The sequence below is a fragment of the Chinchilla lanigera genome, unplaced genomic scaffold (genome assembly GCF_000276665.1).
Source record: "Chinchilla lanigera isolate Chin_1 unplaced genomic scaffold, ChiLan1.0 scaffold00031, whole genome shotgun sequence".
In the NCBI taxonomy this organism is placed as follows: domain Eukaryota; kingdom Metazoa; phylum Chordata; class Mammalia; order Rodentia; family Chinchillidae; genus Chinchilla; species Chinchilla lanigera.
The window spans coordinates 17,972,750-17,991,775 of NW_004955432.1; the positions used below are offsets into that span (position 1 = coordinate 17,972,750).

The 19,026-nt window shown below is 36.8% G+C and overlaps 1 protein-coding gene across 1 annotated transcript in view; it reads right to left on the reverse strand.

The window, feature by feature from the left end:
- Thsd7a (thrombospondin, type I, domain containing 7A) overlaps positions 1-19,026 on the reverse strand; it is a gene marked incomplete at its 5' end in the record, with an annotated part of 215,631 nt that overhangs the window by 76,477 nt on the left and 120,128 nt on the right. The window contains 3 exon segments of the mRNA XM_005388151.2: positions 2,632-2,747; positions 6,162-6,396; positions 15,370-15,561. Coding sequence (XP_005388208.2) covers positions 2,632-2,747; positions 6,162-6,396; positions 15,370-15,561 — 543 coding nt within the window.

Here is a 19,026-nt window from a genome sequence, read left to right on the forward strand (position 1 = left end):
CCTTCTGCTATGAAGTTTCTCCCAGCTGTGGACTGAACCCACCAAAATTCTGGGCTCACATAAACCTCTTTTCCACTAAGTTGTGGGCATTGGGTATTTTGCACCAGTGATGGGGAAGTGACTAATACAGGCTTTCTGAAAACACGTTGTTCCAGGAGACTCAACCTACAGCTGCCAAACGACACAGAAAAGTCTGATGTCCTTTCCCTGGTGGAATGACCTTTGCTCAGACAAACAGAGCCTCCACCCTCAGAGTGCCTCTTGCTTCTGAGAGAGCGTGGTCCCGATTTGGCGTTCTTGCACTCCTAGGTCATCACCACCCCAGGAAAGAATAGTTTCAACAATGGCACCATGCACTTTTCCTTACAGCAGTATTTGCCTTCCCCCAAGAGACCAGTTCCACTGCATCCATCCTACTTCACGTAGTTGTCACTTACCACGAGAAATGAACCCTCTCTAGTCTGCAATTCTTCGGGCCATCACCCAGTCACAGGGCACTGCGCATCTGTGAATCTAATGCAATTTCTCGTTCCTCTCCATCCCTAACTCATCTACCATTGCATTTACTCGGAACACATAATCTATGATCTTCAACCTCTTAATGGAAAATTTCCTTTATTTCTGTTGCCAATGGAAGCTGGCTCCATCTAGCTATTTCCAATTTTGTCTTTCTCCTTCTACCCTTAAGAATCTCCAACTCCTTTAAGTTCCTGAAATTAACATTACCACCAGCTTTCTACCTTGTAGCAGTCCCTTTGAGGCATCTCATTAGGCAGTGCCCTTAGAACATCTGTCACAGCGAAACCTTCTTCTCACTCCTACCACCACTTCGGTTATCTTCAATCACCATATTATTATTGTGTGCAAGGGACTAGACCCTGAATTATACCTTCTCACACCCAGTGATTTTTCTCTTGTCTCTTACATCAGTCCTCTACTCATCCCTTGCTGCATGTATCTGGAGCCACTGTATAGTCTTATCTTCAAATATCTTACTTTCTGTTCAATCCTCCTAACTTTTTTGTTCATCTTCTTTAATTCCATTCTTGCTAGAATGCTTTGAAATAGCAAGCATAAAACTTAAAAGATAAAATTTGCAAATATATTTATTCCATGTTACGAATAACATTTTTAATGGAATAATTACTACAAAAATAATAATAGAAGGTATAATGCTATTTCTGACTGTGAACTAACTAAATAATGACATATGTTATTTAGTTCTTCAAGAAAATAAAGGAATAAAACAAAAAAATCTGGGAAAAAAGCTAGACAATGACATTGTCTATTAGTAAGTTTAGGCCATTAGAATTTTTTAGTTAATGGTTATAATTCCTTTTTTCCCTTACAGCTCTAGCAATCCTTCAAAATCTTCAAAAACAAAAACTGGTTGTTTTTGCACAGTTTGTGACTTAATTTTATTTGATTCTTCAAGGGTATTTGGCAGAGAAAACCTAAAAAGAAACTTATATTCCAACTATATAAAATGTTAATTAAACTGTAAAAACAACCCATTATTAAATTTATATCACCTAAGGATTTTAAATTTTTGCAAGTAAAACAGCTGTTTGTTAAACTAGAAGTTGGTTTTTAAATTTTTTTTTTTATTTTAAGAAATAAAAGAAGGAAAACATTAACAAACAGACATCCATTTACAAAATAGCATAAGAACAATACAAACAAAATAGAGTTACGGACAGTTGTAGGAAATTAACAATGGTTGTTGGATTACTTATTGATATCTTCAAAGGGGTTTCTCAAGAAAACAAATAGAGACACACAAGACTGATCAAACAAGCAATCACGGCAGACTTTTAGAAGCTGGTTCTGAATTCAGTCTCTATAGTGAGAGTCAAGAAGTGTGAATAAAATAAAACCATAAAGAGAATCAAAGAGACATTGTATGTATTTGTTGGGGGAGTGAAAGAGGACATAGACTGCCATGTGTGGCACTTGAAAGTTGCTCAGTTATACAAAACCCCTGGGAGGTGTGGATACCTTTCTCCCAAGCACTGAGAAAAGATCCTGTCCTGACAGTTAAGGAAAGAACTATCCAGGCTTTTGCTATGATACTATAGGGTCTTGGTAAGTCACATAAAAACAAAACTAAGCCAAAATGGGAACAAATACTCATCTTGTAAGCATCTCATGGCACATTAAATGTGGGCAAAGAAACAATCTGGTTATTTTACTCTTTCCTTTATTCTCAGGATGGGGTCGCACGATTGAATCTCTGGCAAATCTGGTCCCATGCTACTTCTTGCCAGTATGTAGACTGCAAGTCATGTGTACCGATATTACCATTGTATATTGTTTCTAAAACAGGAGGACGAGTAGATATTTTTAACAATTAATGTAAAAGCAAACATTATTCATATAAGAAGGTCTAATTTCCTTTCATTTTGATTGATGTGATACAATTTTAAGTCAGTTGTTGGCATAAAACTTAACTGTCTGTGACTCTAAAACAGTGTTCTTTCTAGAGGGAAACTAAAATTTTATGGTATTCTTGCCAACTCAGGATTACATAGTTCTGTGCAGATTCACAAATACTGCTCAGGCAGAAGAATGTGGAAGTCCTGATGAGGGAATGTTCCGGGCAGACAGCTGTGAGAACTCTGCATACCTTACCTTCTTTGCAGGAAGAGGGGCATGGCGTCCAGTCGCTGAAGGGGGTCACAATGCAGTCCTTCCTGCAGGAAAGCAGACAAGGCCTCACCGTCTCAGGCCGAAGACTTTCAGGGCACCTGGAAAAAGCAAAAGGAAACTATTTGTCCTCCAGAGTCCAGCCAGAAAACCAGGTAACTTTAGGATTTCTATTGGCAAAATTGCAAAACAGTCACCAAACTGTATCATTTAACTTCCAGGAAACTTTTTGCTCTTCTTTGTTACCAGGACTCGAACTCAGGACCTTGCGCTTGCCAGGCAGGTACTTGTGCTGCCCAGCCACATCCCCAGCACACCTTTCTGCTTTTGCCAACTACTCGTCACACAACTCTGTTCTTTCAAACTGTACTTCAGCAGATTTCTTAAGCTAGAATGTGTAGATGTAATTACAGCAACTGTAATGTAACAACTATACTTTCTCACTTTTAATAATCTCTCCGTCAATAAATACACATATTCTACTATGCTTTATAAGAAATTCTGTGGTATTCAGTTTTAAGGACTCAATTCTAGATCTCTGTATAACTAAATAGGCCTTTCACTTATTGTAAGTCTACAAGCTGTTTTACACTCTCTTTTACAAAATATGCTTAGCATAAAATAAACAAAATGGAGTATGTTCTTTATGCAGTACAAGTTCAAAAAACAATAATGTATCAGCAGCTGTGTACTTCACAATAAATCATAACACAATAAAAATGTATACATCATTATAATCAATAATTTTAGCTTTTTCCTGGTTTTATTTGGAGTATCATTTTTTCCCTTCCATTTTTCTCTAGTTTTAATTATGGTGTTTAAAATATTTTTATAGCCTACAGTATCAGTTTTGAAGTAAAAATGGATAACTATAAGTGAAATAAAAGGTCAATAAAAAATAAATTGGCATATTAGGAACAAACAGGATTTAAAAATACTGTATGCCATAGGGGAGAAGCCACATTTTTGGAGGCCAAAATAAATGATCTTTTATCAAGTAAATTAGTTAGGTTTGCAGAACTGAACTATGATCTTTTATCAAGTAAATTAGTTAGGTTTGCAGAACTGAAAGAAATCAATGTCACTTATCTATTTCTCATAATATCTTTATAATATTTAGTCAATATTTTTGGTATGTCTTATATTTAATTATTTATCTACATGCCATTACTCATATATAAATATGGTGCTTTATTTAATTGTAAAGATACATGCTCATCTCTCTTTAAAACAATTGAGTTTAAAATATATAGGATTCAGCATTTTAATACGAAATTATCTCCTTGGTTTATGTTGAGGATATGCTTGTTTTTTTCCTAATTGCTGTGACTATTCAAAGTTGTGAGCACCAAAGAAATTAGCATGTGAATCAAAAAAGCTAAATAAACTGCTAAGGTTTTGATCGATCATAAATCACCAGAATTATAACTTCCATTGTTTTTTTAACCAGGGCTCATTCTGCAGTAAAATCTCACCTATAATCCAGTTGATTCATTTGGGACTATGGAATCATTGGTCAGTAATTATTATTGAACATACTCCTTTCCAGTAAGGCAATTTTATAACAGCGGCAATGGCAGGGCATCAGTTGTGTGCTCTTAAAAAATTAGCCCGGAATAAATCAATGGAATCTACAGCGTTATCATTAACAACCTTCAAATATTATGTTTTAGTTTAGAAATAGCCACAGCAAGATACTTGGCTAACTGGGGAGAACAAAATTACTAGTAACAAAGTCATTAAATGAACACACAAAGATAAATTATACAGCCTAGACTACATTCAATAAAATAAATTCAGACTTCCTTTGGTGAGGCAATTGTTTCAGTCAACACGCTGCTTCTCTCCTCAGTACTGTTTGTATTTAGTGTTTGTGGGTTAAATCAAGGAATTGATTTTCCCCGCAAATCTTATTCAAGGTCAAATTAAGCAGATGTGATAGGAGTTGAAGTTTGTTACTTGGGAGGACAGATAAAATCAATAGCATTGATTTTACCGTTGCATAGTAATCTATTTTATTAAGAGGAGTTTAAAACAAGGTTTCTATTTGCATTTTGTTTCAAATGACCAACACTGGAAAGCATTCACTGAATTTAACCTAGCATTCAGAGGAAAGGGCAGTGACATTTTCTTCTGAACTCAAAATGCTTGCTTAATTTTCCAAAATTTTAAGGGCAAAGTAAATCCATTTGATTTCACTAATCTATCGATGTATCCAGGTCACTGACTGAAAGTTGCAAAGGCAAAGGGAGTTTTAAGTGGATTACTGTGGTTCTGATGTGAGGCTCAGGATACTCTTCTATTGAATGATTTAAAGATGCATGAAGTGTGGAGCTATGGTTAAGGTCTGGAGCCCTATCCAATAAAACAGACACACAACGGGATTCGTATTCATTTCCCACGGAGTTTTCAAAACATCAGTTTACTTATTTCCATTTTCTACAAACTCTAGGAAGTATCTTAAATTCTCACAAGAAAATGATGATCTTACACACACTGAGTGATTACACTAGTAATTTTTCTCATTGAATGCTTTCAAGAGACTGAAAATTGAGGCCAGAATTAATTAGGTACCATGTTCAAGAACACACACAGTAATTGGCTCCTTGATTGGCTATTGGGAAAATATAAGGAGATATTTATCCCTACACAAAGTTGATGCGTGTTACTTTTCAGGCCCCATAAGACTAAAATTATTGGACTGTTTCAGAATTTACGCTGTTTAAATTTAAAAAACGAAACAGAATAGGTTCTCCACCTCAAAAGGATAGCTTTCAGATTTCATTTATTAATTTTCTCTCAGAATCAGTTATTCCAGCTATGGCATTATTTGTCTTTGTTTATATATCACAAGGCACATGTAATGTACAAACACTCTGCTTCTTTGTTCTCCCCTCTAGCAAATCATTTGCCTTGATATTACAGTATCTGTAGCCACCATGAAAAACTGATAGTTTTTTTCACTTATCCTGATGGTCATCTTATCCCAAGGCTGTCTCTTGGAAGTAAATGACTTACCCACTTAACCACTGGAAGATATAATAAGTGTGGCCTCAGTGTTTTTGAGGAAGTATCCTCTATGGGAAACGAAAGGCAGATCACACAAGGCTACTACCCAATTAAAGTGTATTGGCGGCCGCCATAGCCTACAGGTATATGGAAGGTCATGAATGTCCTACATTTTCAGGACTCTGTATTGTCATTATTGATCAGTTAGGCCTACAGCAAGTACTTCTTTCGTTGCTTCACCAGTGTGATAAAAGCAGGAAGTGCTACTATAAAACAGAACATCAGTACTAGATAGAAAGATTTCTGTAGAATTTATAGACCCCAGTAAAAGACTCTGAAGGTGTTACAGCTCTATCAGCAGCTGACATTCAAAACAAACAAATCTTACTTTTGAGGACAGGTATGACAGGCATCAAAATGCTCTGTTTCATAAAGCAGGTGAAGCCTGAGCCAGTCCTCCACACGGCTGGGCACAGGATTTACTGTTGTCATTGTAAAGTCCTTACTTTTTGGGTCCCACTTGGCCCACGTTGACTCGCACGCAGATGACTTTTCTCGTCTGCATGCCGACAGAGCACGAGGCCTCTCCGTTCCAAGCTGTGGTTGAGTTGAAAGACGACACTGAGGTGTCCTCAATGCAGTGGCCCCAGGGACCAGTTTGCCAGTGGTACACGGTACAAGGGTGCTCATTGCAGCTGCGTGTCTCTTGCAAAGCACTGGTGTTTGGGCAGCGAATTCCACCTATAAAAATCGATCATGACAGCATAGGGGTCATAAAGCCAACAAGAACCGTACTATTCTCTGTTCCTTGGAAACAACATGGCTAACAGCTAAGAAAACTGCCACTTTTTTGCACATAGCATGTTACTAGCACACTGCTAGGAAATACACTGCGGATGAATCTTACCTTAGTCTTGCATAGCCTAGCTTAAAGTATAAAACAGATGCTGTACATGACACTGAAGACTATGGAGGGCCTTAAAGAGATAAGCTATTCTCTTCCAGAGCAGTTGAATCTGAGGTACAGTGAAGTCCATCTGACTGACAACCAGAAGAAAAAGGCATATTCAGACTCTGTGGATGAAGATTACTGAGCGGATTTGCAAATGTTATCTCCCAAATTAAAAGTCTTAATTACACATTTTAAAACACCATTTAATAAACCAATAGACATCAGCAGTACACTTCTCCCAGCTATCCTTGCATATATATATATATATATATATAATTTTTTTCTTTTAAAGAGAAAATAACAAAAACAAAATAACAAAAGCAAAGACATAAACAAAACAACACAAAAACAATAAAAATGATACAGAATTTCCAAACAAGGTAATAGAAAATTAACAATGGTTGCTATATTACATATTGTTATCTTCAAAGTGGTTACTCAGACCAGATATTTTCTCTTTAAAAGAAAAAAATTAAAAATAAAACACTATTTTAGTACATTAGGTTTAAGAGTGAGTAGGAATAAAAACTGAATGATGCTTTATGATCCTCCAGAGCATTAACAGAAAAGCCCCTTTGTCGAAGATAAGGTGGCTGAATGTGCTTGTGGTGGTGGCTGCATCTTCCAGGCTATTCCATTGATCCTCAGGTCTGTATTTTTGCCAGTATCATATTGATTTTATCACAGTAGCTTTGTAGTACACTTTCAAGTTAGGGATTATGATGTCTCCTGCCTTATCTTTGTTGCCCAGGATTGCTTTTGCTATTCTGGGTCCCTTCTGGTTCCAGATGAATTTTAGGAATATTTTCTCTAGATCTGTGAGGTATGCTAATGGTATTTTAATTGGAATTGCATTGAGTCTGTACAACAATTTAGAAAGCATGGCCATTTTCACAATGTTGATTCTTCCTATCCATGAGCAAGGAGTATCTTTCCATTTTCTGAAATCCTCTTCAACCTCTTTTTTTCACTGTATAGAACTTTTCCTTCTACCATTGTTAATTTCCTATCACCTTGTCTGAGATTCTGTATTGCTTGTATTGTTTTTGTGTTATTTCCTAAATGTACGTGTGTTTGTTAAGATGTTTTCATTCAGAAAAGCCATTCCGTCATGATCATATTCCTTTAAATCCCAGACTTCAGTGGTCGTGCACTGCACAGCCATTATATATGACCCAAATCAAAACAAATGGCTGCAAATTAAACTACAATGCAATGACTTCTGCTCAACTCTAATTTTTATTACATGCTATTGAAATAATTTTGTGTAGCAATTGCATAGTTTATTTCCATCACCCTTTTGCATACATTAAAAGGAAAGGTATTCAAAAAACTCACAAAGCTCAAATCTTTTAAGCCACTTTTAGATCCATACTTGTGGAAGTCTGTTCTCCCACACAGTATCCTCATCTGTGGTATCGAAGGTGTTGCCGAGATAGGATTTTTTTAGAGTTTTCTCTTGCTGTCTCCAGAATTCTCTTCCAGGATACTGATTCCCTTCTCTAGGTCTGGATGTTGCTGCATTCTTAGCTCCAGAATCTGATAGAAGTCTTACAGGCAGCTAAGCTGTATCTCCCTTCATCGTGTGGTCCATGGATGTTTTTGCTTGTCTGTTTTTGGAGGAAGCAATACGGGACTTCCGTTTCCACCAGAGTAACAGTGAAGCTCACAGCTTCACTGCAATGACTGAGCAGTGACAACTGTCACTGGAGTTCCACGGCCAATGTGGTTTTAAAAGGCAGAAGTGTCTAAGTGCAAAAATTCCAGCAACACAAAAGTAAGACACATGCATCCTTTCACCAACAGACTTTGGTGTGAAGCATCTTTTTATGTGCTAGCCCCCTGGTAAGTGCTGCACAGGCGTGGTCCCATTTTGTGTTCACAGCTGTCACACAAATTAAAAAGTATTAACTGACTAAGCCCAACCATCTATGTGGTGTGACAACTCCTGGAAAGCTTAGCTTTGTACTGCTATGGTATTTCCGATGCCAGTTATGAAAGTAAAATGTTTTACATTGCTCATGGTACAATGGGGAGGACTTTGTTGCTCAATATGATCCCAGTGTCCACAACCTGAGCTGATCTTCAGGTATTACTTCTTTTGTGTTTAAGGACATCTCTCTGTTCTGCAAATACATCAGTAGGCAGTTGATGTGAGAACTTAATAGCAATTTAGGATCCTTTATGTAGTGCTGAATGCAGTCTCAACATCAGAATAACCTGCATTAAGCAGCATTTCTTTAATGTTCTCTCCTTCATGAAGGTGAAAATCTCTGTCACAGTTCATACCCTATCTTCCATCACTCAGCTCAGTGACCCTGGCTGCCCCTGCAAAGAAGTTTAGGATTTGAGTAGAACTGAATCTTAAAATAAACTAATTGCATTGGGGAGAATAAAATGAGCATTCCTATGCCACATTCCCTGCGGCACTGGGTTTATTCGATCCTAACTCTCAAACACGTTAATTATAGCTTTTATACAAACATATATAATTACTTGATAAATTCCTTTATATATAATCCTAAAATTACTGATATACAAGCACATTTCTTTACTGATACCGTTTTCGCTGTGAATACAAGCATGCTATTTAAACTGTTCCTTTTAAGGATCTGAATTATTTTTGACATTGGAATTGACTGATTGGCTTTGGAAAAAATGATTAAAAAGTAACCTTTTACAACATCAGCATAATGTGTCTAGGAACTGCAAGATAGCTGTTAAGCTTATAGACATAAAGGCTATTTATTTTCTTGCCCCAATCCACATTAAAGCTACATCAGCAGTTCGGATCTGATGTCAGGGTTATTGTGCAGATAAGCCCCAATGTGATCTTAATTAGAACAGCAATATGGCAGTTTTGGAAGTCTGGTTTGGAGTAATCAGTCATTGAGGCATCATCGTGTTGTTTGGGGAATAGCTTGGTAGAAAAATTTGATAAATATCATATTAGATATCATCTATTATTTATGGGAATCTAATTCCGCACATCTGAGAATATTTTCAGAGTACTGGAGAAATTACAAAGTGTGACTTATGCAAAATTAGTAATAAGAATATTTCTAAAAATCTTCTCACATATAACAATATACACTTCATGCTATTATTGCTATTTAAGATTTTCTAATATTTCATCACAAGAAAGGAATGTATGAGACCTGGATGAAATTCTGCTATATAGATAAACCTTAATGTTCATATAAAAATACCAACTATTAATAGGAAATTTATCTCTTAGAAATAAAAAAGTGACTTTTTTCCTCCCTGCAAGTTCTAAAAGCTTTCTTAGGATGCATTCAGCCCAAGCTGTGGTGCTTTTTGTTTTTTTTTTTTGCGGTACCAAGGATCGAACTCAGGTCCTTGCGCTTGCCAGGCAGGCACTTATGCCACTGAGCTATATCCCCAGCCCAGGTGCTTTTTATTCTAGCATCTATGTTCTTACAATTCATCTGATATATAAAGAATTCTCTTCAAAACAATTGCATGCATATGTATTGAGTGCGAAATTCATGCAGGATACTTCAAGGGAAACCATGGTTTGGAAATAGTTCCTGCTACTTTCAAGATCCTATATGCATAGAAAAGAGTGGTAGGACTGATAAGACAAGCATAAAAATGAGTATTAATCTACGTGAAATGAAATAATGATGTTAAGAGAGGTATTCAGTGTAACTAGGATTCAGAGGAATAAGATTCTATTATGTTTTGGAGACTGAAAAATGTCTCAAGTAGGAGGCATTGAGATGAGTTTAGAGGGGATGAAATTTTAAAATGCAGAGTTCTGACAAAGTAGAGAACTAAGCAGAAGAAAAAGTAAATAAAAGAAAAGGCATGCAGACAGGTATGAGGAACACGGCAATTAGCAGGAATGGTGCACCACATCATTGGTGCAGAGTAGAGTTCACATGGGAGAGTAAAGGACAAAGATCAAGGAGCCCGGGCCCACGCTGTGGAGAGTGTGTGTGGCGCTTCTAAATCCGTCTGCTCTTGCAGACCAAATCCCTTGGGTAGGAGACTCCCGGTGGGTGGAAGGTGTTGAAAGTGTTGAAAGTGCCCGCTTGGGGAGAACTGACTCATACGTAGCACCAGCTTGCTACCCAGGAGGGTCCGCTGTGCTGCTGTGCAACAAATCCGGCTTTTCCCTCTCTCCTTGAGGAAAGAGGCAGAAGACCTCCCAAGTGCAGCCAAGGAAGTCTTGCGTGGAGGCCCTTGGGGACACACTGAAGCACAATTTTCTTTTCAAAGTCAGCAGTGGAAGGATGGGGAAGTGCTAGTATTTACTCAGAAAATAAAATAATGCATGTCTGTATTCATATTATTCATATTGTGCCTTCATATTTAAGGTTCTTAAAATTCCTCTAGGAGATATTCATGTTCCCTGTATTTTAGGATTAAGATTAACTGTAAAAATTGAATAGGTTAAATAGAAATATTATTTCCTTCCACGCTTTGCATTGTAAAACGTCATTTTTGAACACTACCAATTATTTGAGAAAAATGTGGCATAATTCCATTTCAATCTTCATCTATTCTCGGCATATATAAAGGAAGTGTCAAGGCACCCTGGTATTTCATGAAGTTAGATCAGGTCATTCTGAACTTTGCAAAAGTAAGTACTTTGTCATTTTTTGTTCTATAAGGATAATTAACTACATAGTGAGAAATAACAGTTTGTTATGCTCAGTGAAAAATGTTTCGAAAGTCATTTTTTTCATTTTTAAATGAAGTTTTTGAAGATCTGCACAGGGGTTCAGAAAATTAAGCAGCCTAAAAGCTAACATTAATTTTAATTATTTGTTTATACTTAACATACTACTATGTATATTAAATAGAGGCCAGATTTAATTAGTAAAAGTCTACTTTCATTGGTTTTCTTGTTTTTTTCTCTTTAAAAAGAAAACAAAAATTAAAGGCTACTTTCCTTCAGAATTTCCCATTGTAACTTTAAAGTAGCTTTTGGGAAAAATCCTGCAGTTCAGTTTATATAATAAAAAGAATTATGTTGAAAAAGTAAATTATCAATCTTATTTAATCAGAAGTAGGAAGATACACACACATACACACACACACACACCAATACACGCCAACATAAATGCTTTTGTTTTAATGTGAAAATAATTATTCTTACCTTTTTCAGTATATTAACTATCTCTAGTGGTTACCACTTGTGATTTAGTTTCCAAATGCTACTTCAGTAAGAATCATTTTATGACAATTTTTGTGTATTACTGATATTAGAATACATAATTGTATTCAACTTTGTTTGGAAAGCAATTATATAAGAAGTTATTTTTACTCTATTATTATTTTTGTTTACTTTAGTTTTGAACAAACCTCAGAATTATAATAAGATTAAGATTATAATGTCAATAATTTTTTGCCTGGACCATTTAGCAGTTGATGATAACAATATGTAATATAACAACCATTGTTAATTCCTGTCATCTTGTTTTAAAATCCTGTATCATTTTTATTGTTTTTATTTTTTTTGTCATTGTTATTTTTTTCTCTTTAAAATAGAAGTTGATGAAATGGTACCCAATAACTTAAATATATTAGTTTAAATATGTTAGTGTATTTCTTATAATCAAGGTACTGTTCTGCAGATGAACACACTCAATATGCACATATATGCATAGATATATACAGATACATGTGTCACACGTACATAAGAAGATTGAACAAATTGGGATAAAATCAGTAATCAGTATTCTTCTTTGTCTAGCATGAGCAAGATTATATTCTTTGCATCTCCCTTGAAGTTAAGCACGGTTATGATTTGTTTTAGCATAAAGTGTGATAAATCACAAAATTCACTTTTAAGTGAAGAGTTTAACTGCTGCTGATTCATCATAGATTCTGTGAGCGTCTTTTTCCTCTGGCATAGGGTTTGTATATGCAGGTTTTCATATGGTGGTAAAACATGGGGACATTTCCCAGAGGACAGACTGCCCTTAAGTGGGCAAACCTGTAGCTAAATTCCCTTGAAGAAGAAAGAAACTTTTAGTTTTTTGAAGTTGTGAACCCCTGTGCTATTTGTTAAGACCACACAACTTAATCTTCTAGTACTAATTACATAAAATTGTATAATCTGTACTGTAAGCTTAATCTTGGTTTTCTGACCAAGATGGACAAAGTAGTTTGCAGCCTTTGTATTATATGCTTTGCGCATGGACTTATGCTATGAATTATTTCACCAGAAAATTGTATAATTTCAGGTCTAAATACTCCACTGTCACTTTCCTACTGTGGCACTGTAGTATATTTCTTTAAAGTCAGCACAGTAGTTTTATGCTCTATAGAAAACAATTACAGGGGGCTGGGGATTTAGCTCAACGGCAAAAGCGCCTGCCTGGCAAGCGCAAGGTCGTGAGTTCAGTTCCCGGTACCGGAGAAAAACCAAAAAAAAAAAAAAAAAAAAAAGAAAACAATTACAACACATACAAACATTAATTTTTGAGAAATAATAGGACTTTCTTTTGTAAAGAATTATGAGATATTCTCTAATGTCATAGAAACATTTTAAAATTTCTTGCAGATATACTTCCTAAATCATTTTTAAAATAGAACATAGTTATGAAAGATATACTTTAAGCAAAGAAGATGTATTTCATTATTTAGCAAGTGATAGGTATTAACTATACTTTGAAAGAGAAACTCTTCATTAAACATTCAGATGATTATATAAGTTTTTAAGGGTATTAATAACATAGACCAATAGCAACCCTTTCCCTATGGATAGCTTCCCACGTCTTTTCTATTTAAAGGTAGGTTTTGATTTCATGCCCTTATGATTTATTATATAAACAGCTATAATTTTTAGCACAATTTGCTTATGATGTTACTAGACTTAATTAAAAATTATTGAAAGTCACACCCTTTCAAATTAAGTGGATTATACATAACAAAGAGCAATCATAAATTTCTGCCTTTAAAAGATTTCCTGACCTTTCAGTGTGAAGCATCTTGTCTGAAGAAATAATGAACGGGTGAGTTTTTGCAAGCATGGCAAAATCTCTGCCATGTGACTTGGGGTGAAAAGTCACTCGTTACGAGTCACATAGAGAGTGTCTGCAGAGTATAATAGATTTATGGAAAGCAGCATGACCACAGATCTAATTTTAATGAAGCGCAAGACATAATCTGAGCTGATAGAATTTGAAGTCTGAATATAATCTATACGAGGTTAGAGTTACTGTTTGACAGCACAAGAAATATCATTTTCTCCGTGAAAGTTTATACTTTTCAATAGATGATACCTTTTGTAACAAACAGTTAAGCTTACATTAAGGTAACAGAAAACCATTTTCAGCCTCTACAAAGAAAATTCTGTACTTTCTCAGATGCTAATTTTTTGATTTCTTTGTTTTTTGGAGACAGGGCCTCACCATGTAGTTCAGACTGGCCTTGAACTCATGGTGCGGTCCAGGCTGGCCTCAGACTCACAATGATCCTCCTGCCTCAGCCTCCCAAGTGCTGGGATTACAGGTGTGCACCACCATGCCTGGCTCATCTGCTGATTTTTATATATAAAATTTTCTCTTCATGTTATTGTAAATACTATACGTTAAGGCTAAGGTATTAATATGTTTCCACAGTTATTACAAAGAAAGTTTGATTAAAAAGAATACTATCAGGTAGGTATTACTAAAAACACTTCATAAATAGAAAAATAGAAAAGTTACTGGCCATACAAAATTCTCTCAAAATTGATTATTTCCTGGAATTATGTAGAAATGCATGTTTACTACATCTAGAAATCACTATTTATAAAGTCTAAATATGTATACAGGCAAAGGTGACTTCATGATATTTAAATGGTATACCTATCCTCTTAAGAAAGAACATGCCTTCATGTGAAAGAATTTGATTTACTTATATGTTTTCCTTACTCCTGTTTTATTTTCCAGAAAGACACAAGTAAGAATGACATTATAGCACCAAATCACTTGGAGGCCAAATTAGCATTTGGCTATCAGTTTAAGAGACAATTACCAAAAGCCTTAAATTTCTGACAACAAAGCTTGCAAAGGAGGTATGACTATGTGATAAACAGGCATTTTTCATTCATAAGGTGAAGATATTTTAGAGCAATATGCTTCAAAAATGAACACAAGCTACATATGAAACATCTGGATCTCAGAGCCTCTGTTCGGAAATCCAAAGGGGAGAAAATGCATGCAATTTTCACTCAAGCAACAGCCATGCTGGTGTTGATTTAAAATGAACTTTCTTTTTTTTTTTTTGGTTTTTTTCTCCGGTACCGGGAACCGAACTCACGACCTTGCGCTTGCCAGGCAGGCACTTTTGCCGCTGAGCTAAATCCCCAGCCCCTAAAATGAACTTTCTTGTTGGACATATAAGATGATTTTTTGAGACAGCAGAAGGAAGTTTCAAAGGATAAAACTGCTGAAATAGACAAAAAAATGAAATGTGGAGTTTGAGGAATCATTCTTGGACTTTTGTACAAGTTTAACCCTTTGGACTTACTGGAATGGAAAAAAGTAAAGTGAGTTCACTTTTAAAAGTCTTTCCTCCTTTGTTAATGATCATTTTCAAGACTGCACTCTGAGGAACAGAATCATCAACATGTCCACGTATTTCATCAATATATTATGCTATATCAATCTATTAAGCATTCTGAAATTCCTAGGTTTCTGTTGGTTAATTTTTATGTATCACCACCTTAGCTGGGCTACACACAGTAAACGTGTTCAGCTTTCTCAAGGAACGTAAGTCCTTTCGGAAGCTTGTGGCCTCACCTTCACCCGCGTAGGCCAAGATGGACCGCACTCGCGTCTGCTTGCCTTCCGTAGTTTTTCCTGAGCACGTGTGAGAGCAGGAGGACCAGGGGGACCACGCAGTGAGCACACAGTCCTTCGGGCACGGGACATCACAGGCCACAGGAATGGGCAGGATGGCATCTCTGCACAGCTGTCTCTCCACCTCCTCCCCTGGAAGAAACGCGATCACCAGTCACGTCTCACGGTTAGAGCTACGTAAAATGAGCTATTGATGCCACACCGGTACCCAGGTGAACCCGCTCACTCTGCCTTTGTTTTCAGCTCAACTTTGTTTTTAACTGAAAACAAAGGCAAAAGCATTGCCTTACATAGCCAGATGTTACAAGCGCACCGGGAACAAGCATTTACGTGCCCACGGGTGTGTGCCGTGTCCCCGAATGAAAGAGCCTTCTTTTATTATTAGAATCATAGATGCATAGGCCAAGCACATTACAGAAAGTATTTTTGTACTCGAAATACTGGCCAGTGAAGTATCTTTTCCACTTATTAAGTTGCAACAGTGAAATGTGTCCTCCTCTTTAGTTCTTTATTGATGATGAGACATGATTGATGAAAAAATAGTGACCCTCTCCATGCATGTGTCAGGTTTCCATGCATTAACTCCGTACTCTTGCGTCTCCCATAGAAGGCATTTGTGTACCATTAACCACCTTTCTCCCTCATAAAACAGCTTTGGTTTTTTTAACTCGATGCAGCCGGGAATGCACATGATCCGATAGCGTTAAGGAGCCCCTGCTTAACGCGGTGAAATGGGGAGAGGGAGCCAAAAAGAGAAGGTAAGTTATGGATAGAAGGTGGGTCAGTCCACTGCCCAGCAATCTCCAGCAGTGTCCTCTAGCTCTTCAGGAGAAGATCTGATGTCTCACACTTACAAGAACTCAAATAACCTGGCTTTGATCACTCTCTCTTTGCCCTAACATTCTGGAAACGGACAAAACTTGGACACTCCTTTAGTGTTTGTCAAAGAATGAAATGCGATATATGAAAGGTCTACGAAAAAAGAAAATGTGCCTGATAATAAATGCCAAAGATTACCAAAAGCGCTACAGAGATGAATGAAGGAGTAAAGCCCTGGTAAGAAGTCTGAACTTCACTGGTTAATGGGCTTAATGGTTAAAAAAGAATGCTAAGGAGGTAAACGGAATGGAATCACACGACAAACAAGCAAAAATTATCTTGCTATTTTGCCACAGAATATAAACATAATTCTGAATGAGTATATTAAAATTATGAGCCTGGCAGGAGCTGTGGCAAGAAAGAGTTACTCACAATGGTATTCTTTGCAACTAACAGACAACTCCTAGCTGTTTCCCCCTGGTGAAGGGTTGCAGCAGCATTTTAATGTACACCTCCTTAATCATATATGTGGAGACAGAAAGTCAGAAGTCAATTGGAAATGCTCTAACCTGTTAGTAGCTACCAGCTTGTAGGGCCTTCCATCATCAGACAAAAATCAAAAGTCAACAGAAACGCACTTACACGTGAATAGCCACTAGTTGCAAGGCCTTAAATCCTCAGACTTCCTCACTAGTAAAGGCAGAAAAGCTCATTAAAATTAAAATCGGATCAAGAGTATAACTTCCTGGGCTGGGGATATAGCTCAGGGGCAAAGCATTTGCCTGGCAAGCGCAAGGTCTTGAGTTTGATTCCCGGTCCCCCTCTTTGCCCCCGCGAAAGAGTATAACATTCAGTGTTCTTAGTTATTCTGATCCCTTGAATTCTCCCTTTGTTGACTTTGGTGTTTGACATATATCCCAATAAAACAGTGTGACGGGAAGATACATAAATAGGTAAGCAGAGTACAAAAACCTTTATTATATATGCTATTTAATATTTTATAATTTATATAGTAATAGTGACTCATTTTTAACTCAGTTTTTTCATTAATGCAAAGTGAGTGGCTTGCATATATTTCACTTCCTTCATTGCTATCTTCTTATTTTACCAGTTTCACTCATTTCTGTCTACAATATTCTGCGAAAAGTCAGTAAATCTTGGGACTGCAGTCCACAGTGAAGAGCAGTTAAGACTTTATATTTTTTCTGAAAGTTACCTAATCATCATTTCTACTCAGGAAAAAACATGTAATTAATTCTACAGTAATGGAGTTTGTAACAAGTCTGCTATTAGATTAGCGTGCATGTCATGCGTGATGTATTTCTGTTTGTTGTAGGGAAAAACAAATGTAGGTGCAGTTTTGACCTTTCTTGCCTTTCAGATTAGTCTTTTTTTTTTTTCCAATTTTGTGTCCCATGCCTCACTGTAGCACTTGTGCAGTCACCCTGCTCTGTGCAGACAGATGTATTTTCCGGCAGGCGCACTCCACCCAGACAGCGTTCTTTACTCCTCTGTGGGGGTGTTAAGACCATCTCAGAAGCGCGTGTAGAGACTTCCTGACGATTTGGGAGTGATTTCTGCACTCGCCTCCACTTTGCAAGGTGTGAACTTATCTCTCTGCTTCTTTGATCTCCTGGCCAGCAATATCTTATATTCACACAAAAGCATTAAATTCTAGTCACAGTAGCTTTCCCCCTTTTCCTCCAGGAAAAGCGTATTGTTGCCTCTAGAGTTTTGTACCTCCTGTTCATTTTCTCTCAGCGTTTTAGATCTTCACACAGTGGTCTGATTCTCAGCATTTCAGTCTCAGTTCAACTTTCTCCTACCTAGAGGAGACTTCTTAGGCTTTGCACGTGCTCATAAAAATGGACTTATTTGGGTTAGAGTTTGAATTACCACTGGAACCTATTTTGATAAATTGTTTATGCATTTATTGTCTCAGTCTATCATTGGATGCAATGAAGGCCCAATCCTCATTTGTCTCATTACTTTATACTTAGAACCTAGAACAGCACCTGACACATAATATGTACTAACCTTTTCTTGGTTGTTGAATGAATAAATGAATGTATAGATTTTAAGTTGTTGTGCCAGAGGCAGGATGATGGTTTAGATATAGGAGCAAGTACTATATTTTGAGACAGGTACTGTATTCCTTATGCTGTCACACATTCACGTACGCTAGGACTTGGCTAAGTACACTCTCTGTGCATAAAAGCATACATGCCACTTGGATTTGCCAAGAGGGAAAGCAGCCTCTTAGATGTCACCCATGGAGCTGTAATTTGCACTTAAAAATCCCCAGGAGATTGTATGCATATAAAAATTTAAGATACATTGTTCTAGGCTTTTTTTTTTTCTTTTGTATTTACTGTTCATGGGTAGCTTAGAAGCAAACGGCCTTTTGCAAGTCAGCTGTGTGAAATGGTGTCATCAGGATTTCACTTCTCTGTGTGAAGTTCCTTTACATTCCTCTACAATAGAATATGGAATTTATAATCCTGAGAACACTCCTTCAATGAACAGTTACTGAACACCCATATTTGGTCAGGTTCTACACTATAGATTTTGTACATATCAGCTCAGTCAGCTCTCACAATAACATTCTGAAATTATTACCTTTCATCCATTCATCCATCTATTCATCCATCCATTCATCCATCCATTCATCCGTACATCCATCCATCCATCCTTTCATCCATCCATCCATCCATCCATCCATCCATCCATTAATCCATCCTTTCATCCATCCATCCATCCATCCATCCATCCATCCAT